Source organism: Anoplopoma fimbria, chromosome 21 (genome assembly GCF_027596085.1).
Source record: "Anoplopoma fimbria isolate UVic2021 breed Golden Eagle Sablefish chromosome 21, Afim_UVic_2022, whole genome shotgun sequence".
Taxonomy (NCBI): domain Eukaryota; kingdom Metazoa; phylum Chordata; class Actinopteri; order Perciformes; family Anoplopomatidae; genus Anoplopoma; species Anoplopoma fimbria.
The window spans coordinates 5,290,134-5,313,730 of record NC_072469.1 but is presented as its reverse complement, the minus strand read 5'-3'; the positions used below and the strand labels follow the sequence as shown (position 1 = coordinate 5,313,730).

The following is a 23,597-nucleotide window of genomic DNA, read 5'->3' as shown; positions in this document are numbered from 1 at the left end:
ATACATAATAATCAATGTTGATGCATAATGAATCATTTGTGTACTTATTTCATGGGCTATTTGGGGATTTCTTTGAGCAGGCTGATGCATAAATAATAAAACATGAGTTATAGTCAGCCTTAATTCGAACCATTATCATATTAAGTAAATGAGAAGGCAATTTTGAAATTCAAAAAGTGTTTAAACAGTATGAAGACGTACTTTAATGCAGAAATGTTGATAGAAAGGTTGAGATTAAACGTAATGGTAGTTTGAAGAAAGGTGCAATGCCAACATTTTATTATCATAATGGATAAGAAGTTAGGAAAGTAAAACCCTAAATGTCTTAGTTGTAAGCAAACACATACTTCTAAATACTGCCAGAAAAAGTGCTCCTAAGGAGCCTCAGCTCCTCCACCTCCTGGATCCCCGACGGTCCGCTGACCTGTTTACCCCGGTCGGTGGAGCAGAGTCTCCTTCTCTTCCACTGAGACTTCCTCTCATCAACAAGCACTTCACGTCCGTCTCTTTTCTCTCCTGAATCACAGACCTCGCTTCCCTCATCGCTCTCCTCTGCTAGCACTGAAAATGGTCCTGCCTTGTAACGGAAATATATGAATAACATTTTCTTTCATTTTTGCATTGATTACTACTTAACATGTAAACATAAAGAGGTCAGTAAGCGAAACAGGCCAGTCAGGCGTCATATGCTTGAAATGCCCTGCTAAGCAAGATACTCTGAAGAACAATACATGTTTTTTTTACGAGTAAAATACCGACGCAAACACAAGCTGCAGACCTGGAACAGAGTCTTGGCTTTTTGTATTGTTAGAATGAATGGTGAGCGATAAGCAGCATCCTTTATTTTTCTTTCCATACATTCAGGGAGGTTTTGCTGAGTATGCATACTCTTATTTAGCAACTTTTGCACCCACACGCTTATTTACATTTGTAAACTCCCCATAGTAGCTGCTGTAGTTCTTCACCGCCTGCCATTGAAAGCATCTAACATGGACTCGCTGTGCTCGAGAGAAACTTCCACAGCAGCTGTTTAGGTTGGAACATTGCAACTAAAGTTTGTTGGCTGTAGGTTATTCGGGGGGAATCTTCAACACAGGGACCACGAGCCCACTTTTGTTCAGCAGTGTGTAACCAATAGAAACTCATCAGACCTGGACCAAACCGTAAACATCGGTTATGAGACTGGCAAATATGATGAGATTTGAAATAAAAGTTTGCAGCGCAGCGCAACCAACTTAGAAATTCAAACGATGAAATAACTTTTCATAAAAGTTGTGAGAAAAAAAAAACCACCAAATAAGAACATTTCACCACATCTTGTCAACACAGTCCAGCCATGTGTTTAGTCTTAAGATCTTGTTTTTCACATAAAAAAAAAAAAAAACAATCTGCCAGCAAGGGAACATTCTTCCATGTTTATACTTTAAAGTCTTGCTTGAGGGCCCTTTAAAAACTTAGTAACATCAAACATTCATGAGTAAAGATAGACAATTAGAGTAAAATTTATGGGAAATACACCCTTAGTTATTATTTATGAAAGGTTTAACTTTCTCGACGGCTTCTTCAGTTGTAGATTTCTGCCCTTTCTGCTTCTCTTTCCAACCACATTCCCACTTCTATAACCCAAATCTTTATCATAATCATTCTCCACCTGTCCTCCAGATACCAGCGGACTTTCCTCATCCTGGTCACCTGACTCACATCCTCCTGCTCGGCTGTGTCCCATTTCCCAATCCCCCTGTCAGTACATAAAACCAGCCCCAGTTTCCCCCGTCAGTTTGTCAACGTTGCCTTGTTTCTTGCTCTCCAGCCATCTGAACCTGCAGCTTCTTCAATAAATCACTGCCTCGCGCTCACCCGCCTGACATTAACACCCTGACACCCAGTTAATGTGCTTCATCAGGGCCGTGTCGCTGCTGTTTGATCAGATTTGACAGACAGAGCAACACAAGAAAACAACCCCACAACCATCAGCAGGCTTTGGGTTCAAATGTATCCGATTAATGCAGGACAGAACCACAGTTTCCATTTCAAAAGCAAGGACAAAAACACACACACAGAAATCTCTCCTTTGAAATAAAACTAATAACTGTTTTTAGTTTCGCAGAAAACTGTGTGTTCACAGCCATCACTGATAGTAATGATATGATGGAGAGAATAGAGTTTCAAGACCTTTTTTAAAGAGAAAAACATTTTGTTAGATTATGTTTTTGAATATCACCAAATGCAAGACACGTTTGCAAAACAATAAAACAACACTGGTCACACCCACAGCAGGAAAAAGGTTTTATTTACAAAATATTACTGTATATTTTATATACAGACATTTCATTTATATGCAACTCAACCATCAAACCTCTCGGTACCTTTTACTTTACAACGATCATCACACTATGTAAGAAAATGTGCTCATCTGTAAACCAATGCGTCAGCCAATCTGTGAAATATATTCTCACAAAGACCTTTTTATATTTGTTTAATATTTCCCAGCCATATATGAGATAGTGATTAAAAATGAATAATCTCTGGATAACCTTGGATACGAGACTTCCTGCACGCTTTCACTTTTACTGCAGACGTGCATTTCGTGTTAATATAAACCAACAAGGTTTTCTGGCGACTGCACGGATTCTATAATGCCGTAAACAGAGTTGCACTGTGGTTGCACCACCTTCTCCTTGCCTGTGTCTGTGTGAGTGCATGTGTTTGTGCTCATATGTGTGTGAAAAACAAAGAGACAGTGACACGGAGGCAGGCAGAAATAAGGGCGTCGTGTTTTTTAGACGGTGACATCCAATCGTTTGGAGGAGAGGATGAACAGATGTACTTTGTTCATGTGTCTGACAGGTGTACCACAAAGCTCTCTCCCTCTCTCTCTCTCTCTCTGACAAGCAAGCCTGCACTCCCCCTCCAGCTCTCCTCTGACCCGCACACCCCCTCTCCTCCCTCAGCTACAAACCGGGCCCCGGTACCCGCAGGTGGGGCCTCACCGGCGACTCGAGCGACGTGCTCGGGATCCCATTTAAAAAAGCAACTCAGTGTGCTGTGTCCTCTCAAGTGTAAAGCCTATTTCATTCCCTACAAGCCAAACAGCTTGCAGTGGCTTGACGCTCGGGTGGTTTGTTGCAGATGGAAAACAGAGCTGCAGAGGTTTGGGTTTGTGTGTTCTGGTTTGTTTGGTTGCGATCCAGATACAGTTTGTGGCGATGAGGTGACGGGGGTTCTTGACTGGGCGGAGAATCGTGGCTGTAAGCTACGAAGCTTTGCCCTGTTCCTCAATCCTAAAAGGTTGAGATTATTGTATGTTAAGAACAAATTGTGGATAAGACCTTTTAATAAATCATGATAGTTTGGGAACAACTTTCCTGGGATTTTTTTACTGCATTTCAAGAGGAAAGTGTGGTAGATGTATTACAGGACCTGATAAAGGTTTTTATATAACTAAAAGGCTTAATAACAATGACAGCTGTAACCTAGACGTATATACTGTAGAAAAACTACAGCAGCATTTGTTTGCAGGGCAGAAACAAGTGATTCATTTCATTGCCATTGAAACTGTTAATTATATTTTGATAATCAATATGTTGAATCAATGAAATGTCAAAAATACTGAAATTACCCAATTCCAAGATGACATCCTCAAATGTCATGTTCTGGAGAAGCTAACACTTTTGTTTGAAAAATGACTAAAAAAGATTAATCGATTTATCAAAATAGTTAAATTTTCTCTTGGATCGACTAAATAATTATTTGAAGCTCTTTTCAGCTATTTTTCTTATTATTCAATAGTTGCAAACATAATGGCTCACAAAACCAGTTTCTATAGTAGATCTATGAAAAATAAGTTACAAATCAAACGCCCAAAAAAGATGAATACGGGCACGAAATATAAGCTACAACAGCAAAAAGTTGCACTGTTACCTTAGTTTGCACTGTTATAACTGTTATCACTGTTAGCTATGAGGCAATAGAAATGCTCCAAATTTTGTATTTATCACCTTTAATATTCAATAAATGATGAGCTGCTGTGAGCCAGGTCTTAATGATTTGCAGCTGAGTAGCCATTTAGGTTAAGCTTCATTAACTCTGATGAAGAGGTACGATTTTCTTTTGGGATGTCTTATTTGCATATGAAAATTGTAAACTTCTACACATAGCAGATACATTTTGGACCTAGACATCTGAAAACATCTACCTGTCAACTCATTGGACCCTGTTTTAAACTAGACACGTTGATGTCTTCTCACCTCTAATGCAAAGTCAAACATAGTATCACCAGATTTAAATCAGCAAATCTCTTAATCTAATGATAGCTTCTGTATTATTTTTTTACAAGGCAAACATCTAGCAGACTCTTGGGTTGGATCTGTAGAGTCTTTAAAATTTAGTTTCTTGTCTGACCTTGATTCAAAGACGGCAGAATGCCAAACTTCCTGTGTTTTATAAGGATAAAGGAGACGGGGAAAAGAACAGCAAATCAGCCTTCCTCGCCGGCATTAAGTTAATTCAGACCATTGTAATTGTGGCTGGCACTTAACTACTTTAACTCAGTGAGGAGTCCTCTTAATCAACATTTTGCACCTTTTACCCCAGGTGTTAAGAATCACACTACTAACAGGCTTAATCACAACTGTTCCGAAAACACTTCAATAAAAGCTTGATTTATTCAATAAATTCCCTCTCACTGGACATCCAAGATGGTAGAGGGATTGAGATCGGATCAGGAGCCTTATATGAAACCTTTTTCAGATTTAACATGATTAGGATCACAATGCTTACTCGATAAGCCAGTCATCGATGTTATAGGCGTGGGTTTGACTATCCATCAAACAATGTATCACACTGAGGGCACAGTAGCATCCAAAACCCCCTGACTTCAATACTAAAGACGGAAGCAAAATATCCAGATTCCCATGAAATAAGTCTGCAGGCGTGAGAGCGTGAGGGGACTTTTTGAACATTGCTCAACTGGACTCTGGTCTGTGGAGCAAAATGTAATCATAATTTGAATCTTGGCTCTCTAACTTGTTGGCAAAATGCCTTCAAAAACATTAGAGGGAGATTACTGCAGGAAAAGGCATCCATATTTTAAGGGGGACCTTTTTTTTCTATTACAATATGTTTCATTAAAGAAAATGTTATGAATATATATATAACATGGATCCTATTCAGGCAGATTTATCCGATGTTGGAGTGACACATTTAATAGCTGTATCAAGATAACTTTTCACATTTCTACTTAATAATAATAATTACATTTTGACCTTTCAAAAACCATAATTGCACATGGCTTTTTTTTCAAAGTCAAAGCAGCTTTGCCTCAAATAGTTCACCATGTTCTTTTTTGAAGACAAAATAATTAATCATTCAAAAGCACATTTTATAAGGGCACTAAAGATGATCATGCATGTCCTTGTCATCTACGGCATTCATGTTCAGAGAGGAGTATATCACCAGTATATCACCAGTAAGGCTTTAAAACACATCCATGTCTGGGTTGTCACCACTGCTGCGATCTGAAATGGCTGTGAAAAGCAAATCTGCATAGGCAAACACAAACAGACAACACACACACAAACACACACACACACACACACACACACACACACACACACACACACACACACACACACACACACACACACACACACACACACACACACACAAACACACACTGTGTCTTTCTCTCTTGCACAGACAAACACAGCGATTCTTATTTCTGTCACAGGGAGAAGTGCAGGTGGTGTAACCTTTTGCTGCTCGTCCTGTCAGAGTGAAAAACCCAGCTGTGTGGTGGGAATGACATACTGCAAATAGGCTTTCAGCTTCTTATTGGCATTCAGGGAGCCTAACACACTCACACACACACACACACACACACACACACACACACACACACACACACACACACACACACACACACACACACACACACACACACACACTCACACACTCACACACACACAAACACACAAACAAGTCCACTTCCTCGCTTGTCACCATGCATAATGATAAGCCTATCCAGAGCACCATCTTGTGGACATTTCCAACTCTGGTGGTTGTCTAAAACGTCACTTTTGATTACATTCAATTAAGCAACTGTCTAATAACGTTCAATCAAAAGAGCCTGGGAGTTTTTTATTATTTTCTCTCAAGACACAATATAAAATTATGAATCTAATCAATTCTCTGTTATAAAATATAGTATAATTAGTGTTGTCTGTCTGCTTAGGTTTTTCTTCTATAATCTTTGTTCATAAAATGTAACTTGGATCAAAGGAATATGCTTTAAAGCAGCAATCAGAACTATGTAGCATTTTTTTTGCATGACTAAAAGTGACAAAAAATGACTAACATCCCACTTTGGCTGACGAACACACAAACACAGCCTCATCTTCTCGCCACAGATCCAACCACCCTCCTACCAGATCACATTCAAAATTCAACATGTGCATGATATCCGTCTCCCTGGGGGGGGCTGTAGCTGTGCAACCCGACTGCCTGTGCTGTGGTGCAGCCATCTGCATCACAGCGGGGAGCACCGGACACCTTAACGCCGCATCTGCTACACTCTCCTCGCCAATCATTTCCAACTGAAAACCTTTTCCTCCCTATTAGATATAAATGTCTCTGCCCTGAAGGCGTGGATCTAATGCATTGCAGGCCAAATCTTTTCATATTTGTTGACTTCCTGTGGTTCTGCTGTCGTTTTATGGAACTTTTATTGCTGCTGAAAGGGCTTTGCTTCCAGTAGCAGCATCCTGCTTCAAACATGTCAAATCTTATATATATTTTTATATAAACAAATGACCAAATTGCTACTTTTGATATGAAAAGGGCTTGCTCATAATGACAAACCCTGAGCAGTTCCCCCGTCAGCTTTATGTAGTGTTTTAGCATCTTTCAGCTCATTGTTTTGGTTTTATGGATCACAGCTCTAATGTTTTGGTTCCCTCTCCTCAGCACTGATTTGATGCAAAACAAGCAGATGTTTTCAGCATCACATGGCAGACAAAGTTGGACACCAGTTGGTGAACATAGTGGAGAATATAGCAGCTTAGGAGTCAGATATTCCCCTCAGGAGCTGGTGGAGACCAAAAACAGAGCAAAAAACGAGTGAATATTGTTCTAACATTAATCAGGTTGACACAAACATGACTCCAAATGACTGAAGATGTTGATGGATGTATACATAGTTCAATACAAGTTCATCATATGGACTAAGAAGCTGATATCTGTGATGTGTTTACAGCTTATTTCTGCTGCCCTCAAGTTTTCCAGTTCAGCTTCCTCCACTGGAGAATTTAACAGATCTTCATGTAAGTCATCTCCACCTTGAGAATCTCCTTCTCAGCTTATTTATTTCATGGTTTGGTTTGTTTACAAGCCTCACTTATGCTTGCACCTCACTCCAGATTTATTGACCGTCTAACACAAAGGTCACCATGAAGACAGGCAATCAGCCGGGCTCTGGTTCACACATGACCTCTGATGGTCAAGTTGCTACAAACAGGATGCAGCAGCATGCTGATACCGGCCCGCTGCTTGCAGGAGGAGCCGGAAAAATCTATACTTCATCTTCAGGTGCAGTCCTAATAGAAATGACAGTGTGAAATCGATGGATTCTACACCTTTTATATGATTCCATCCAGCACGGAAACTCCACAAACAATGACCTCAAAATGAGTTCAACCAACAACTCTCTGAAACAAACACAGCATTGAACAAAACAACTTTTTAATTATGTTCGTGAATATCTCATTCAAGTTCTGGTTTTGTAAACTTCTACATAAAGTTTTAATGATTTCCATGAGGACAAAACTCTTTGAGGCACAAACTTTCATCTTTACAAAAAGAAGTCACAATAATCTCCTTAGTGACTTGATTTACAGTAAATCCGGAGCATGAAAAGCGTGAAAATAAAAGGTGTGAAGCATTGAACTGCCTTTGCAAAAAAGAAAAGGAAATTAATTGCATCCACATTCAAGAGGATGAAACACAAGGCACCCATATCAAATCTAAGGATAAGAAAGAAGAGATAAAACGATCAGCCGATCAATCGACAGGAAATAAATCAAATTATTTTGTTAATGGATTAATAATTTCAGCCATTTGTAAAGCAAAAAATGCCTCAAATGTTGAGTTTTGCTGATGTTTTTTATTATATATGATATTTAACAGATTAGTGTTTTCTTTTGGAGTGTTGGATTTTAATAACAATGGGCATTTTTCACCATCATCAAATAATCAAGGTCATAATCACCAGATTAATCTATAAGGAAAATAATCATTAGTTGCAGCCCAGAGAAAGCAAACATGTCTACAAAAAATAATATGCATTAATAGCAATAAACAATCTCCTTTATTCCTGAAACATCAGAAATGATACAAAGCACAAGTCTGTCAATTGATTACATTTCTTTACACTGAATTTACAGAATGCTTAAATTACAAACACAAAAGGTTTTCTTATTATGCGATGACCGTAAGCTCTTTTCATTTTCAGCTCATCTGCAGTCCTCATTTTGACATGAAATGTCATGACACAATATGTCAAAAATGAGGACTGTAAACTGACTTTGTTATTTCATATATCTAACACAGAGGGACGTACAGTTCAAACAGGTGATCACTGGGTTTGTCCTCTAACTTTATGATATCCATTATAGCTGAGAGAAGAGTTGAGCAGCATTGTCCACGTTTACAGATTCCTTTGGTGGCTCTCTGATGACCTAAACACATAAACAAATATTAGCATTACTTACATTAAGAGGATTAAAACACTGCATGATACGTTTTTTTCTATTCTTGACAATTTACACCCCATACCTTTGTTTGTTTCTTAGGTTCGGGAGCAACAGACTTGGAAATACTCGTAACGTCCCTCTGGACTTCTGTGAAGATTTGATTGAGGTTCTCCACTTTCTCATTCTTCACTGCATTGATCTGTGAAGCCACAAATTACAGTATGCAAGAGGAGCTGCAACAAACACTACATACAAAGGAGAATACAAAATATATGCAAGCAGGAGAAACAGAAACGACAACATAATAAAGATCTTACGTGTTTGAGCGTTGTCTTGACGGGTTTCGTTTTGTTCTTGTGCTTCAAAGGCCTGTTTCCCACTTTAAAGACGTTCTTTTGCTTCTTCCCCTTTTGTTTGTTCTTCCCCATGTTACCTGAGGAGAGAACACCAGTTAGCTCGGATAGGCTCACAGGAGGGATTTCATTTCTATACCATTGCCTCGGTTTTATCCGTAATGATGTGTTTGCCTGCTCTTAAGTGGGGGTTTGCACATTGATCTAACAGGCTCACTACTTTACTAAAAAGAGACAGATGTTGAGATTGTTCCAGATTCTCCACATGCCTCCTACACTCAGCAGCCACCTGATAATCAACGCCTCCGTTCACACCGAAAGCTCGCTCCTTGAGAGAGTGAGTCATAAAACTCGAACAAGGTCAAGAGACTCAGATGATGTATGACTAAGCCTTATTTATTATTCTGAATGAATTGAGGCCAAACATAACGATTCGGGCATTTTCCAGCTGACCTCCTTGCAATTCTATTCACAACAGGTTAGACTTTAACCAAGAGTTGAACCAAAAAACAAAACAAACCGTCACCACAGTTGCCTGAAATTGTTTTTGAAAAATATTTAAAAAAAAGCACCTTCCAAATGAATCCAATGCACTAGCAGTAATATTAGAAGTGTTAATAAACCATTTATACATGTAATTATTATTATTATTAACTTTCCAAAATACAGTCAAGTGGATTGTAGGAGAGGAATGTAACAAAATACTTAATTACAATATTAAAGTACTTGAATATTTCCATTTAATGCAACTTTATACTTCTACTCCAATCATTTTGTACTTGTTTACTCCACTAAGTTCATTCGACAGTGTTAGTTATTAGATACTTTTTTTGTATCAGGCCATTAATACAAAATATAAACCAACTGAATGAATTATGATACATTATTATGCATCATAGATTAAGCTATTTAGCAGTCTGTAAATTAATTAAAATGAGCTCTACCTTTTACAAGTTGCAACATTAAAGTAACGAACACATTAATGCAATAATAATTGTAATTAAATCATATAACGGGGTGGCTGTGGCGTAGTGGAGAGCAAGGTAGTTCTCCAATCAGAGGGTCGGTGGTTCGATACCCGGCTTTGGCAGTCGATGTGTCCTTGGGCAAGACACTTAACCCCAAGTTGCTCCCGAAGGCTTGCCATCGGTGTGGACTGGATGTTGCATGAATGTTAGTTAGAGTCTGATGGTGGCACCTTGCATGGTAGCCTGTCATCAGTGTGTGAATGGGTGAATGATATGTAATATACTACTGATTGTAAGTCGCTTTGGATAAAAGCGTCTGCTAAATGACTGTAATGTAATGTAATGTAATAACACTTTTCTGAAAAGGGCCACAGTATCATCCGTCTTACGTTTTGTACTTAAGTACTTTCTTTACTTTAAGGAAGGTTTTGAATGCAATACTTTTACTCAGTATTTGTTCCATACTTTGGTATAAAAAGATCTGATTCATTTTTTAAGGAAGGTTTTGAATGCAATACTTTTACTCAGTATTTGTTCCATACTTTGGTATAAAAAGATCTGATTCATTTCTTCCACCACTGATGAAGAGTGAAGGCAACCAGAGCAGCTGACAGTGTATCACTGTCTTCTATTCATCTTCACAGTGTATTCTGGTCCATGACAGACATGACATCCATTAGGGGGGTAAATATGAGTCCTGCAAATATCTAGAAGTAAATATATAAAGATGGAAGCCTGCCTGCTGGAGAAACATTAAAATCACTCTTAAACTGTATAAACATAAAGTCAAATATAGATAAACACGCGTTAAGTGGATTAATACTACTACATGGTTACAAACTGGGATAGAAAACAGTGTTTATAATGTAAATATTCAGCCGATAAATGCTTAAAAACAGACCGTCTTGCAGGAGCTGCTCGTTTGTGTTGATTTCCTCACGTGTTCTCTGGTGCGGACGTCCTTTTCCTGTGACGTCATCTGCGTGCGACGACGCATGTTTGTTCAACACTGGACTGACTGATACTGAAAGTCTTCTCACTGAGTTGTTGGTATGATTTGGACTGTTTATTGTGACATTTTTTAGATTCTGTGTCAGTGTTTTATATGTATGAACAAAAATGTCTTAATAAAGTTATTGGAAGAAAAAAATAGAAACAAAAATAACTTGTGAACCTGTTTATTTGTTGTTGTTTTTGTCTTAAAATGATGCAGGAAATGTGAAAAAAGACACCAACATGGCGACTAGGAAACTGAAGCGAGCCGGCGTGTCAGACGACATGTGTGAGCAGCTGAAGAGACACCGCATAGAGAGCTGTAAGGACCTGCTGTCTCTGGGGCCCCTGGAGGTGATGCACGCTGCGGGGCTGAGCTTCAGGAGAGCGTCAGAGCTGCTGCAGACGGTGAGCAGAGCCGTGGTCCCGCCCGTCACCACGGCCCTGGAGCTGTGGAGGCAGCACTCCTGTTTCTCCACGTCTCTGCCCGCTCTGGACAGAGTGCTGAGAGGAGGTCTGCCTCGGGGGACCCTCACAGAGGTGACGGGGCCCTCGGGCTGTGGGAAGACCCAGATGTGTTTGATGCTGAGCGTACTGGCCACTCTGCCGCAGAGCCTGGGCGGCCAGGACAGCGGCGTGATCTACATAGACACCGAGTCCGCCTTCTCCGCTGAGAGGCTGGTGGAGATCGCTCAGAGCCGGTTCCCAGACCACTTCGGCTGCAGGGAGAAGGTCCTGCAGATGGCCGGGCGGGTGCACCTGTTCAGGGCGCTCACCTGTCGAAATGTCCTCAACAGACTGGACAGACTGGAGGAGGACATCATCTCAACCGGGGCCGGTCTCGTCATCCTGGACTCCGTGGCCTCGGTGGTGAGGAAGGAGTTTGACACCACGTTGCCCGGCAACCTGATGCACCGGAGCAACATGCTGGGCCACGAGGCCTCCACCCTTAAATACCTGGCCCACCAGTTCAACATACCCGTGGTTCTCACCAACCAGATCACGACTCACGTTGGGGGTCAAGGGTCGGAGGGGGATTCTTGGTTCGTGACAGCGGCTCTGGGGAACACGTGGAGTCACAGCGTCAACACGCGTCTTATTGTGCAGTATGTGGACGACCGGCGGAGACAGATACTGATAGCCAAGTCACCCGTGGCTCCGTTTGCGGTGCTGAACTACACCGTGGAGAAGCAGGGGATCTGTATGGATGGAGAGGACGGACAGGAGGTCCTGTATGAGGGCACAGACCCCGGCCTCCAGCCAATCAGGGTGCAGACTGGATTCAACTTCAACCTGACCAAACCTATGGAGTGGACTGAACAGACAGAGCAATGACTCTCCTGTGTGTATGCGTGTGTGAGTGTGTTTGCGTGGGTATGTGTGTGTGATAGGCCAGAGTGTGACACTGTTATTTTATTAAAGCCGAGATATAATTTCATCTGACTTTTTGCGTCCTCAAACATCACAGACTACTGAAAGTTATCCAACATAAAACACCAATATTTTGAATCACAACCTCATTATGGATACTGCTTCCTGTATAAATATCCAGGGACGCAGTGAAGATGTTGCCCTGTTTATTAAACCTTTTTTAATTATTTTTTAATAGAAATAAAACCTTACAATAAACTATGAATATCTGATTTCCAGTGGGGAACGGTGCATTGATGTTACCATATTAAATGAAAACAACACCAAAAGCACAAAATGTTTAGATCTGTTAAAACTACTTTTTTTCCTTCTATTGGAATTCAGAGGTGGAAGAAGTACTCAGATATTTTACTTAAATAAAAGTAATACCGCAGTGTAGAAATACCCTGTGACAAGTAAAAGTCCTGCATACAAAATCACACTTAAATCATTATATTCCTTTATTGATCCCCATGGGGGAAATTCAAGTGTTGCAGCAGCTCAACTACACAGACAATAAATACACATACTATACAACAAAATAAAAAATAGAACAGGAATAAAAATGTACAGTATATCCACATGGGGGGGGCCTGGTCAGCATGATGACAGACTGTGGTCTCCGCTGTTGTTGTACAGTCTGATGGCAGTGGGCACAAATGAGCGTCTGAAGCGCTCCGTCCTGCTCTTTGGTAGAATCAGCCGATGGCTGAAAGAGCTGCCCAGCTGCCACAGTTCCTCATGGAGAGGGTGAGAGGGATTGTCCAGGATGGCTCCGAGTTTGGCCTTCATCCTCCTCTCACCCACTGACTCCAGACTGTCCAGCTCCAGACCCACCACAGAGCTGGCTTTCCTCACCAGCTTATTAAGTTTGTTGGCATCTCCAGTCCTGATGCCACCACCCCAGCACGCTACAGCGAAGAAGAGGGCGCTGGCTACCACAGACTGGTAGAATGCCTTGAGCATCAACAAGAAAAAAAAATCAACAAGAAACTTTCATTTTGTGCTGCTTTTGTTTGTCACTGTGGACAAAGTGGTAGTGTTCCTGAGCCCCAGAGTCCCTTTTAAAATAACTCTCATGTTACTGTAACGGGGTCTGACAGTCTGCCCAGTAGAGTCCTGGTTCTGGTTCTCTAGTGCCTCACTTACCTCCAGTGGGCCCAGCAATACAGCACGAGCCTCCTGCAGCATGATGTCGCTGTTACCAGTAAAAGTGCAAAAGAAACAGCATCAGAATATACTTCAAGTTCTAATATTAGATTATTGATGCTTTAATGTGTTATCACTTTAATGTTACAGCTGATAAAGGTGGAGCTTTATTTAATAACTTAATATATTGCGGGGTAGTTTAATGTAATGTATCATCATTTATTAGTTGATCATATGTTGTATTCTGTAAAGTAACTAAAGCTGTCCAACAAATGTAGTGCAGTAATATTACCCTATGAGATGATGAGGAGAAAATGGAAAGTAAATTAGAAGTACCTTGAAATTGTTCTTACATGTACGTAGATATTTTCCACCACAGCTGGAATTCATGGGAGGTCTATGATTAAACATTTTAGAAGTTAACTCTGGAGAAAGTGCAACAATCTGTTTCTCACTAAACCCCACTCTTAAATTATTCTGAATTAAATATTATAATACAGAATTATATTTTAGTTTTAGTTGATTTAACTATCAAACCTGCATTGTGGGAGAAAAGAAAAAGAAAGAGGCACCTAAAAACCCTGTAGTCTCATTGTCTAACAGCAGGTGGCACCATCACACCATCACCCCATCACAGCAGTGTTAACAGCCTGTATGATTCTCTGATAAACGGAGCTCTCGCTGCACGATGAGCTGCTGACCACTAGGTTGTAATCAAACTGTTAATAGAGATTTGGGGAAGAGACATAATCAATAGAAAGATGAAAATATTCCTCACCAAGAGAGTTTATTATGTCTTAATCACATTTGTTTCTCCATACTTGTTGCATGTTAGTGGCAGATATAGACTATTAATATATGTGATTATAATGGGAGTTCATTGTTTATCAGTTGGCCTGTGAGTGTTTGGGCTGATAGTCAAATGATGCACAGTAGGTGCTGTGCTGTGCAAGAACAAACCAGATAAACAAAACTTAAAGTTCCAAACACTCTAGTTAAGAGTTTTTATTAAACATGTGATTTGCCTATAAAGAAATAATTGATTTGATTTATTTTTATTATTATTTTATTATTTGTTGGTAGATACAACTAAAACTCTTCAAATAAGAAAAGCAAACTCTTTTTTCTTTTAATCAAAATCCACAGGCAACAATGCTGAATACAAACAAACATTGTTTCATTTGTCACACAGTTTTATATTAAATTCTAGTCCATTTCTGTTAATAATAAACACTGATCACGCATGCATTCCCAACAAGCAACCACTGTGCGTATTTACACGCTGCCATATCTTTCTATTTATCTATTTAAGGCCTATCTACCTTGCACTTTGACCTCAGTAGTTCTATTATATATTTCCACAGCCATTCTTTAAGCTGCAGCTGTACACTTTGAAGGTGACACACAGGCTGCATGCGTAATTCCGTTTCTCCCTGACATGACATGTAAGTTAAACCCCGTTAGATGAGAGGTGAGAGGTGAGAGGTGAGTATACTGGAATACTATCCAGCAGCAGAGAGAGAGAGAGAGAGAAAGGGAGGGAGGGAGAGAGAGAGAGAGAGAGAGAGAGAGAGAGAGAGAGAGAGAGAGAGAGAGAGATATCTTCATTGATCCACAGTGTTGCATTGCGCATCGAAACTCCTCCCGGTCATCATGTGGCTCACACCAGCCCGACACACCACACACACACACACACACACACACACACACACACACACACACACACACACACACAGGGGACCCTATATAAGGTCTGCAGCTGTCAGGTGGAGGACACTGGCTGCTTTGCACCGGGGAACGACTTGCTTTAGGGAATAATCACAGCTCCAGACACCAGTACAACCAAACTAACCATGTCTCATGCTTGGGGATACGCAGCGACCAACGGTGAGGCGCTCACTGCACATCACAATTACACTGGGTTAAAACCAGTCATACCAGCGGGGAGTGAATGAATGGGAAAGACAGGGAATGCACCGGTCACTGCAGTTTTTTTTTTTAATTCTGCACATTTTTTTGGGGGGTGGAGGGCTTTTTACGCACGGTTTTACGCACGTCTCCATCCCCATTATGTGTCATTATAAACTCATATTTCAAGAGAAATACTGTAATAATAATGCTGTTATTGTGTCATTTTTTGAAGGACCAGACAAATGGGCTGATAACTTCCCTATTGCCAATGGACCCCGCCAGTCTCCCATTGACATCCTACCTGGTGCGTCCGGATACGACGCGGGGCTGAAGCCGCTCAGCCTGAAGTACGACCCCTCCACCTGCCTGGAGATCCTCAACAATGGACATTCCTTCCAAGTGACCTTCGCAGATGACACCGACAGCTCAAGTTAGTGTGCCATTAATATTTTATTCATGAGTGGAGCCCATAAACTCCATATCAAAGCTCCACAATCTGATGAAGGAATGTGCATTGTAATGTTTCCTCATAGGGTGGATGAAGCATAATATTGGACTGTATTTTGTCTTATTATTATTATTATTATTATTATTGCATTTGTTTTAGGTGTAATAGAGGAGCTTTGAGGTGATTGGTTTGCAGACAAAGGCAATCGATGTCATGATGATTTATGGGATGCAGGAACCTGCAAAATGCGGCATTCAGGTTCAATGCGCTTTTCTGTGTGTTAACAGCAGCTTTCACAGTCTCCACATTAAAGACTATAGAAGTCAATCATGTTAATATTATCTTAATGTTCATATGGATGCATGGTTAACGCGCTGATTTCACAATATTCATCAAAAGACGAATATTTATTTGTATTTATTTTATTATGTTGGTGTTGTTCAGCATGCATTTTTTTAGATAAAATGTAATTTTGGTGATTAGGCTACAGGGGCTCCACTAAGCCGAGCACAAAGCATGCAGATACTAATTGAATTGGTAATGTAACCCCGAGCAAACCTTTCCCACGACGACTCTTTTCTGCAGCCAGTGAGGACAAAATTGCAAAAAAAAAGAAGGTTACTCTGCAAACAAACCTCGGCTTGGTTGACTGTTAGTACTGTTAGTAACTATGCTGGGAATGAGTAACCACATAAAGACACTTGGTGTTTCCCCCCTTTTGATATCAAATGGAGATTGCATTGTTTTTTATTTTGTTTATTGGATTTGAATTTTATTCCAGAAAGAGACAAACAAAGGGATTTTAGATTGCCAGGATTTTGGATTGGTTGTCCTTTAGCTGATCTGATGAAGGATAATGAAGAATATGTTACATAACCGACACAATCATGGATTATTTCTTCTGGACATGCATCTAGATTAAAAAAAAACAAATGTACTTTTGCTAAAAATACGAGCTATAAATTAGAGCCTCTTATTTTTTCCTTGGTATTTCACTGCGCTTATTTTCCACCCTGCCCTGCTAAACAAAGGAAAAGCAAAGTCTGCATGTCATCGTCATGCGTCGTGTCATGCATCATGTGCACAGTGGAAAAGATGAATAGCACAGACTCTTTATTTTTTCGGGAATCATTTAAACTCCAGCACAACCTCAAATGTCTTGTCTGCATCTTCTTATCATTTGGGGCTGATTACTGGGAAACAAATATCCTGTTTGGAGAGGGCAGTGTGTGTCAGCATTTCGTAACAAAGCACCAGAAATAGAACGATTTACTGGATTATCCACTACTTTGTACACTGCAAATAGACACATTATGTAACATAGGGAGGAGGTTCGATGTTAACAATACCTGGACATCATTTAGGGCTGAATGTGTTTGACCAGACCTTACACAACAGGAACTGAGTCTGCTTTCATGAAATTGGAAGTGTGCCACGGTGACACAAGTCGATCCTAAAGTGTGATTATATATATCGTATTCATCTTTTTAACCTATTGCTAATGTTTACATATTTTCTGCTCAGAAAAGTATAACTAGAGCAAAGTCTCATCATAGCACTGCTTACGTTCAGTGTGGGATGAACCGACGAGTGATGTGTGTTTTCTTTGTCCTGCAGCTCTGAAAGACGGGCCCATCTCAGGGACCTACAGGCTCAAGCAGTTTCATTTCCACTGGGGAGCTTCTGACGACAAAGGCTCTGAGCACACCGTGGCCGGGACCAAGTATCCTGCTGAGGTACGGATCGGCAGAGCCCAAATGGTCATAGTAACAAGTAACTAGGAGAATAAAAGGCAGATAGGAGTTTTGTATTGTAGGTTGTTATCTTAAAAATAATTCTCTGACTCTCATCTTAAAGTTAGGCCCAAGAGGAGAACTCATTTTCTTTGACTTTTATATATATATTTTTTTTATGCTTGTTATCTCTTGTTATTTAACTCTTAACTTAACCAATAAAGCTATTTCACCTCAGAGAAGGTTTGTATAAGTAAACTTAACCTGTGAGCAATTGAATGCGGTTCTTCACCCTAAATAAATATTTTCTTTTAAATAAAAAGTTTCCAAAATTCATTTAGTTATTGTCTTGCAGTATTGCATTGTTTCATCCCCATCCCTATGTGGATCAAAAAGCATCTTTTAAAGCAAAATAAACTTAATCCAATCTGCTTTTGAGTTCTACTATTACATAAAAAAAATTGTTTATTTACATCCATGAATTGCACAAAAGGTTACCAGATCAGAAAGGATCAGGATTGCCATAGCTCCAAAGAGTAAGATTATTTTTGAAGGGATTTGTGTTTTTATTTTTATTTTTAATTCATTCCCAGCTCCATCTGGTGCACTGGAACACCAAATACGCCAGTTTTGGAGAGGCTGCTAGCAAACCTGATGGGCTCGCTGTTGTTGGAGTTTTCCTGCAGGTCAGTGGCAACGATTAGAGCATTTTGTTCACTATTATCGTAATCAGCACAGTGCATACTTGTAGCCTATTGCAATGTATAATGCTGTTTGCTGATGATAATATAATTAACTTTATTTGTATTCTTGCTTTTCAGATTGGTGATGCAAATGCCAGTCTCCAGAAGGTTCTCGACACCTTTAGTGACATCAAGGCCAAAGTATGTGTCAATAAATTAAAAAAAACACATTCTCCTGCATTTTATAATATATGACAATTTGACTGACGTGTTCTTCACTTTCTTTACTGTTTTCAGGGCAAGCAGACCACTTTCTCTGGCTTCGACCCTTCCACATTGCTTCCTGGTTGCCTAGACTACTGGACCTATGATGGCTCCCTGACCACCCCCCCTCTGCTGGAGAGCGTTACCTGGATTGTCTGCAAAGAGCCAATCAGTGTCAGCTGTGAGCAGGTATGTGGCTAGCTCACAGAGCCCATTCAGCAGTAGCAGAAGCCTTGGCTGCGTGCCCTCCGCGGTCTAGAATAGCCCCATCTGCAAATCCTCTCTTACACTTCGGCCTAACTCAAGGGCTTAATTGTTCAGATTAGCTGCGCGGCTGAAACGAGAAGAAGGATCCTCTGTAATGGGAGGAAAGCACTTTCAAAATGAGAAAACGAGGGCAAACAAGAGTTCACACAGATGCTGTTAGCCTACCATGGCATTTCTGTTTCAGTATGTGTCCAACAGGAAATGTCCACCCTACACATGTATCCTTTTGCACTGTTGCTTCAGTCAGTGGGTGATTTCATTTTGAGTCACCACAGTAAACATCCTACCTGCATTTGCTAAGTATTTACTCCCAAAATAACCCCCTAATCCAAGCACTGAAATGGATATTTGACTGCTAACCACCCGTTAATCTAAAACTAACAGCCTCTTCTGGGCAGGTTTGTCCTTGTGGCTGGAGTCTTTAGAGTGAGATTGAACACCGCCTGCTCAAATGTTTATTTCATGGCAGCGAGTAGGTGTCTCAAGGGTAAACATGTGAGACGTGTTTACACAACCTTTAGACTTGACGCGTATAAGGCAGGTCAAGCAGATAATGACAGAGAAGTCATTCATACAAAGTAATACATTTCAATACTAAACGGTTTCTCATCAGGTAAAACAGGTAAAAAGTGTACATTTACTAATTTGGCTGAAGCAGTGTAAATACAATGGACTTATTCATTAGCCAGGGTTAATGATGAATCCCTTTTTAAATAGGTCATCTGATACCCTGTTGTAGCAGCTGACTGGTTCCTCTTGCCTTGTCTGACCTTTGACTCTTTTGGGAATTCATTTATTTGTTTTCTTGCGCGTCCGATTAGAGGATCCATACCTCTTTCAAGTCTGTATGGTAAATATGGGGGTTACGCCAGCAGCCAGTTATCTTATCTTAGAATAAAGATTAGAAACAGCTGTTCCTTTGATGAAAATAGATTTTGAGTATGGAACATGCCTGTAAAATATAATGCATCATCAACAATTAAGTAGCATTTTGAATGGGGGGGATTATTACAATTCGGTGTTTGCTAGTTATTTAACATTTCGCCAAACACGCTTATTTACTTTCTTGCCGAGAGTTAGATGTGAATATTTATTCCACTTTCATGTCTGTGCGCTAAATATAAAGCTACAGCTAGGAGCAGGCTAGCTTAAGCTTAGCATAAAGACTACAACCAATAGATAACCACAATTTGTAGTTTTTACAGATTAGACAATTGAGACATACATTTATAATTGTTGAGTTTTGGAGGAGCTGGTAGGCTGATTTGGACGGATCAACACTAGCTGTTTCTTCCTGTTTACAGCCTTTATGCTAAGCTAAGCTAATTGGCTGCTAGCTGTAGCTTCATATTTCGTGCACTGGCATGAGTGGTGTCAATCTCCTCATCTTACTCTCGGCAAGAAAGTAAAAAAAAAACCCCGGTTCACACAATGTAAACTTCTCCGTAAGCATCGATAGTACAACTGCTAGCGCACAACTCTGAACTGAAGTTGATGACTCAATGGTGAGACGGGTGATGTGTTTGCTGAGTGACAGTCACAGGAGGTCAGCAGGAATGACTAACGGGACCGTCTTCTCCCTTTTCACAGATGGCCAAATTCCGCAGCCTGCTCTTCTCTGCTGAGGGCGAGACCGAGTGCTGCATGGTGGACAACTACCGGCCTCCCCAGCCGCTCAAGGGTCGCTCTGTCCGTGCTTCCTTCAAGTAAAACCCCTTCCCCCCTTTTTGGCCCTTTCTGCCCTTTTGGCCCTCTCCCTTCCCCCTCCTTTTAGTCAGAGTTACCTCTCTTGCAGTGAGCCACAAAGCACACATATCTCTTTCCGTCCAATTTTATAAAAATAAATGTAATTCCTGTGGCCCATTGCTTTACATGCTGGGCATTTTAACTGTTCGATGAAGCACTTGCAGGATTTGAAGGTTTCTATGTAAGTCATGAGCCGGCAAAGATACCCTGACATAATTTATTCGAAAAGACAAGCACTTCCACAATGGCTGCTACACGTTTAACTAGGATTCAGCATCTTGTGCCAATGTTTTTAGAGATATATCACGGGTGTGTAGGTCTGTTTTGTGTCAACAAAGACCAAAAGGTTTAAAAAAATGAAGATGAGCTTTAGTCAAAATGGTGCCAGCAGGAAGCAGAATGCACAAGCTATTCGCAGTAGGCGAAGGGGGGAGGATGAGACTACATCACCATCTGTGAGGAGGGTAAGGTGGAGATAAAAAAAGAAACACACACACACACACACTGGACACACACACTCCCGCTGCCAGTCTGTCTGTAATCTCTGTCTGACTGCCAGCCTCTGCATCACAGCAGCTTAATGAAACGCTGCAGCCGCCTCCATCGCAAACGATGGACTCAGAAAATCCCCCTCTGGCACACACACACACACACACACACAACATGGCACGCTCAGCCTCGTGCAGACATGATGCCTATAGGCGCTGACCTGCTTACTGATTTGAATGCAGAGTAAAGCAACAGAGGACATAAGGACAGGCTGCTGCTAGTAGATACAGAACATCAGGACAATGGCTCATTTCTGTTGTTTTTTGCAGCCTAATCTTTAAATCTTTCATGTGTTTGTCATCCTGTGTTTTTTTTATTAGTAGTATGTCTTTTCTTTTTTAACCTGAAAGCTTATGCAAAATAAGTCTTAAGTGATTCCTGAATTATGTTTTTGTAAGCAAAACCTGCTGCATTTTGATGCCGTGGCAAAATAGCAATAGAGAAGAATGATCCTCCTTTTTCAAAATGTGTTTTGTGTAAAAGAAATCCCTCCATGAGTTGTTCTGAAACCCCAGCGTGTCGAGTGCTAAAGCTTAAAAACGCACAGTCGCCTTATGGGCGAAGCCATAGCGGCTAATGCACAAAGCCAAGGAATAAATTACCCTGCCAAGGAAGACCGGGATGAAAAGAAGCTGCCAGTGGATCAGATTAGAGTGTCAGCCTGGTGTCAGGGCCTGTATAGGAGGAGGACTAACAAAAGACCATGAGATGTCCTCCAGACCTCTGGTGTTGGCCCTGTATGCATTTCTGAAACAATAAAGAAAGATTGTAATCGACATAAAAAGGAATAAAATGCCTTATACCAATCATTGTTAGGGACATCCCATGAGTGTGTGTTGTTGTCATTCTATTTTGGAAGTGGACGTTTTAGAAGTAAAATAAATATATTTTATGACTAACAAGTGTCGCGTGTTTTGCTTCTTTCTACACAATTCAGCAAATCCTCCATATAAGCTGAAGTTTTATTGTTATATTACATTTTTGAGTCAATCAGACCAAGTCATGTTTGTCATGTAAATTCCCTTCAGTGACTCTATTCTGTTGTGTCAACACCTGAAACCCAACAGAACTAGAATTACACAATCTCAAATGACATGTTGGTTAACAACTAATCTGTAAAATAACTATTCTATGAATCCTATATCTACATATTTTGCCTTCTGTGTTGTTTTATTATATATTTCTCAGAAAAATAATTTAAAAATTAATGAATTCATCAGAGAGACAGCTTGTCGAACACCCTATTTTAAGTGCACTGTATGTCTCTATATGTGCTTAAAAAATGTTTAGTAATGCTGACTGGTCTATCTTATCTCAAAGGTAGAGAAATGCACCTTTAAAATGTCATCTTACCAACATATTTAAATTACAAGGACCACCAACTTGGGGACCACAATAATAAGATGCTCTAAGAAACATCCATCACAGCAAAATGCTGACAAATGTCTTCCCAAAAGATTATTATGTAATGAAAACAGAGTATTATAACTTAAGGAAAACTGCAGTTAATTTGCATATTGTGTAAAATGAAAATAGACGGAGTACAGGAGGAAATGTGTGTCTGTCTCATTCAAAATGACTGACAGAATGTCTCTTCCCCCCTGTTAGTGTGTGATACTTGCAAACCATTTTATCTATCTATTCTATTTTATCTATTAAAACTGCAATGGATGCAAGTGGGTGCTTTTGACTGAGGTACCCAGAAACCCAATGCATTGGTATTTAAAAAAAGTAAAAACAGAAAACAATGATATGAAGTCATTAGGATCAATTCGACTTACAAAGTCATGAAAAATTGGAAGATAAAATAAAACACCTGTACGCCTTTTGGGACTTAAGGGGCCACAGTTGGCATGATGAGGGACTAACGTGAGGACAAACTTAAAAATGGAAATGCTTGTTGTGGTGATCATGTGTTATAGATGTCATTACTAAGAAATAAATTAGATGTTATCAGACTTCCTGTGCACCTTAGCACTCACACATTATATGTTTTGAGTGTGCAACATGCAACCGCAAAGGAAGTATTGATGCTTTATTAAAGGGATGGTTTGACATTTTGGAGCTTATTCGCTTTATAGCAGGAAGTTAAATGAGAGGGTTTATACCACTGTCATTTCTGTCAGTTTAATATGAAGCTACAGCCAGGGGACGGTTAGCTTAGCTTAGCATGAAGACTGGAAACAGAGGGAAAGAAGCTAACCTAATCCTCCTACCAGTACCTGTATAGCCCAAAGTCTTTTTGGCAGTAGTGTAGCTATTTCAGAAACAGTAGCTCCAGTTCTTGGATTTTGCAAGTACTTGAGAAAATACTTTATACGCCAAGAATAAAACCGCCTACAGTCCAAAGTACTGCACCTTCAGCATTGGGGTCGT

General features: G+C 40.3%; 3 protein-coding genes across 3 annotated transcripts; 2 read left to right on the top strand and 1 right to left on the bottom strand.

The window, feature by feature from the left end:
* Nucleotides 1–7,753: 7,753 nt before the first annotated feature.
* rbis (ribosomal biogenesis factor) lies at nt 7,754–11,051 on the bottom strand. The gene is made up of 4 exons (XM_054622918.1): nt 10,970–11,051; nt 9,065–9,180; nt 8,830–8,946; nt 7,754–8,732 (listed from the first exon to the last, which is right to left on the bottom strand). Exons 2-4 carry the CDS (start codon nt 9,173–9,175, stop codon nt 8,664–8,666), a joined length of 297 nt encoding a protein of 98 aa, XP_054478893.1. The 5' UTR covers nt 9,176–9,180; nt 10,970–11,051; the 3' UTR covers nt 7,754–8,663.
* Nucleotides 11,036–12,629, top strand: rad51b (RAD51 paralog B). The gene is made up of 2 exons (XM_054622917.1): nt 11,036–11,118; nt 11,282–12,629. Exon 2 carries the CDS (start codon nt 11,305–11,307, stop codon nt 12,394–12,396), a length of 1,092 nt encoding a protein of 363 aa, XP_054478892.1. The 5' UTR covers nt 11,036–11,118; nt 11,282–11,304; the 3' UTR covers nt 12,397–12,629.
* Nucleotides 12,630–15,365: 2,736 nt separating this feature from the next.
* Nucleotides 15,366–22,116, top strand: LOC129110451 (carbonic anhydrase 1). The gene is made up of 7 exons (XM_054622527.1): nt 15,366–15,507; nt 15,764–15,961; nt 17,597–17,715; nt 18,306–18,398; nt 18,534–18,596; nt 18,693–18,848; nt 20,517–22,116. The coding sequence occupies exons 1-7, from the start codon at nt 15,474–15,476 to the stop codon at nt 20,634–20,636; spliced, it is 783 nt and encodes a 260-aa protein (XP_054478502.1). The 5' UTR covers nt 15,366–15,473; the 3' UTR covers nt 20,637–22,116.
* The last annotated feature ends 1,481 nt before the right edge of the window (nt 22,117–23,597 follow it).

Bases quoted from the DNA above. Each gene is read 5' to 3' on its own strand.
- rbis (XM_054622918.1), bottom strand. From the start codon at position 9,175: ATGGGGAAGAACAAACAAAAGGGGAAGAAGCAAAAGAACGTCTTTAAA. The intron at 8,947-9,064 runs GTAAGATCTTTA...GTGGCTTCACAG, and splicing joins TCAAGACAACGCTCAAACAC to ATCAATGCAGTGAAGAATGA. The intron at 8,733-8,829 runs GTATGGGGTGTA...TTATGTGTTTAG, and splicing joins AACCTAAGAAACAAACAAAG to GTCATCAGAGAGCCACCAAA.
- LOC129110451 (XM_054622527.1), top strand. From the start codon at position 15,474: ATGTCTCATGCTTGGGGATACGCAGCGACCAACG. The intron at 15,508-15,763 runs GTGAGGCGCTCA...CATTTTTTGAAG, and splicing joins GGGATACGCAGCGACCAACG to GACCAGACAAATGGGCTGAT. The intron at 18,399-18,533 runs GTCAGTGGCAAC...CTTGCTTTTCAG, and splicing joins TTGTTGGAGTTTTCCTGCAG to ATTGGTGATGCAAATGCCAG.
- rad51b (XM_054622917.1), top strand. From the start codon at position 11,305: ATGGCGACTAGGAAACTGAAGCGAGCCGGCGTGTCAGACGACATGTGT.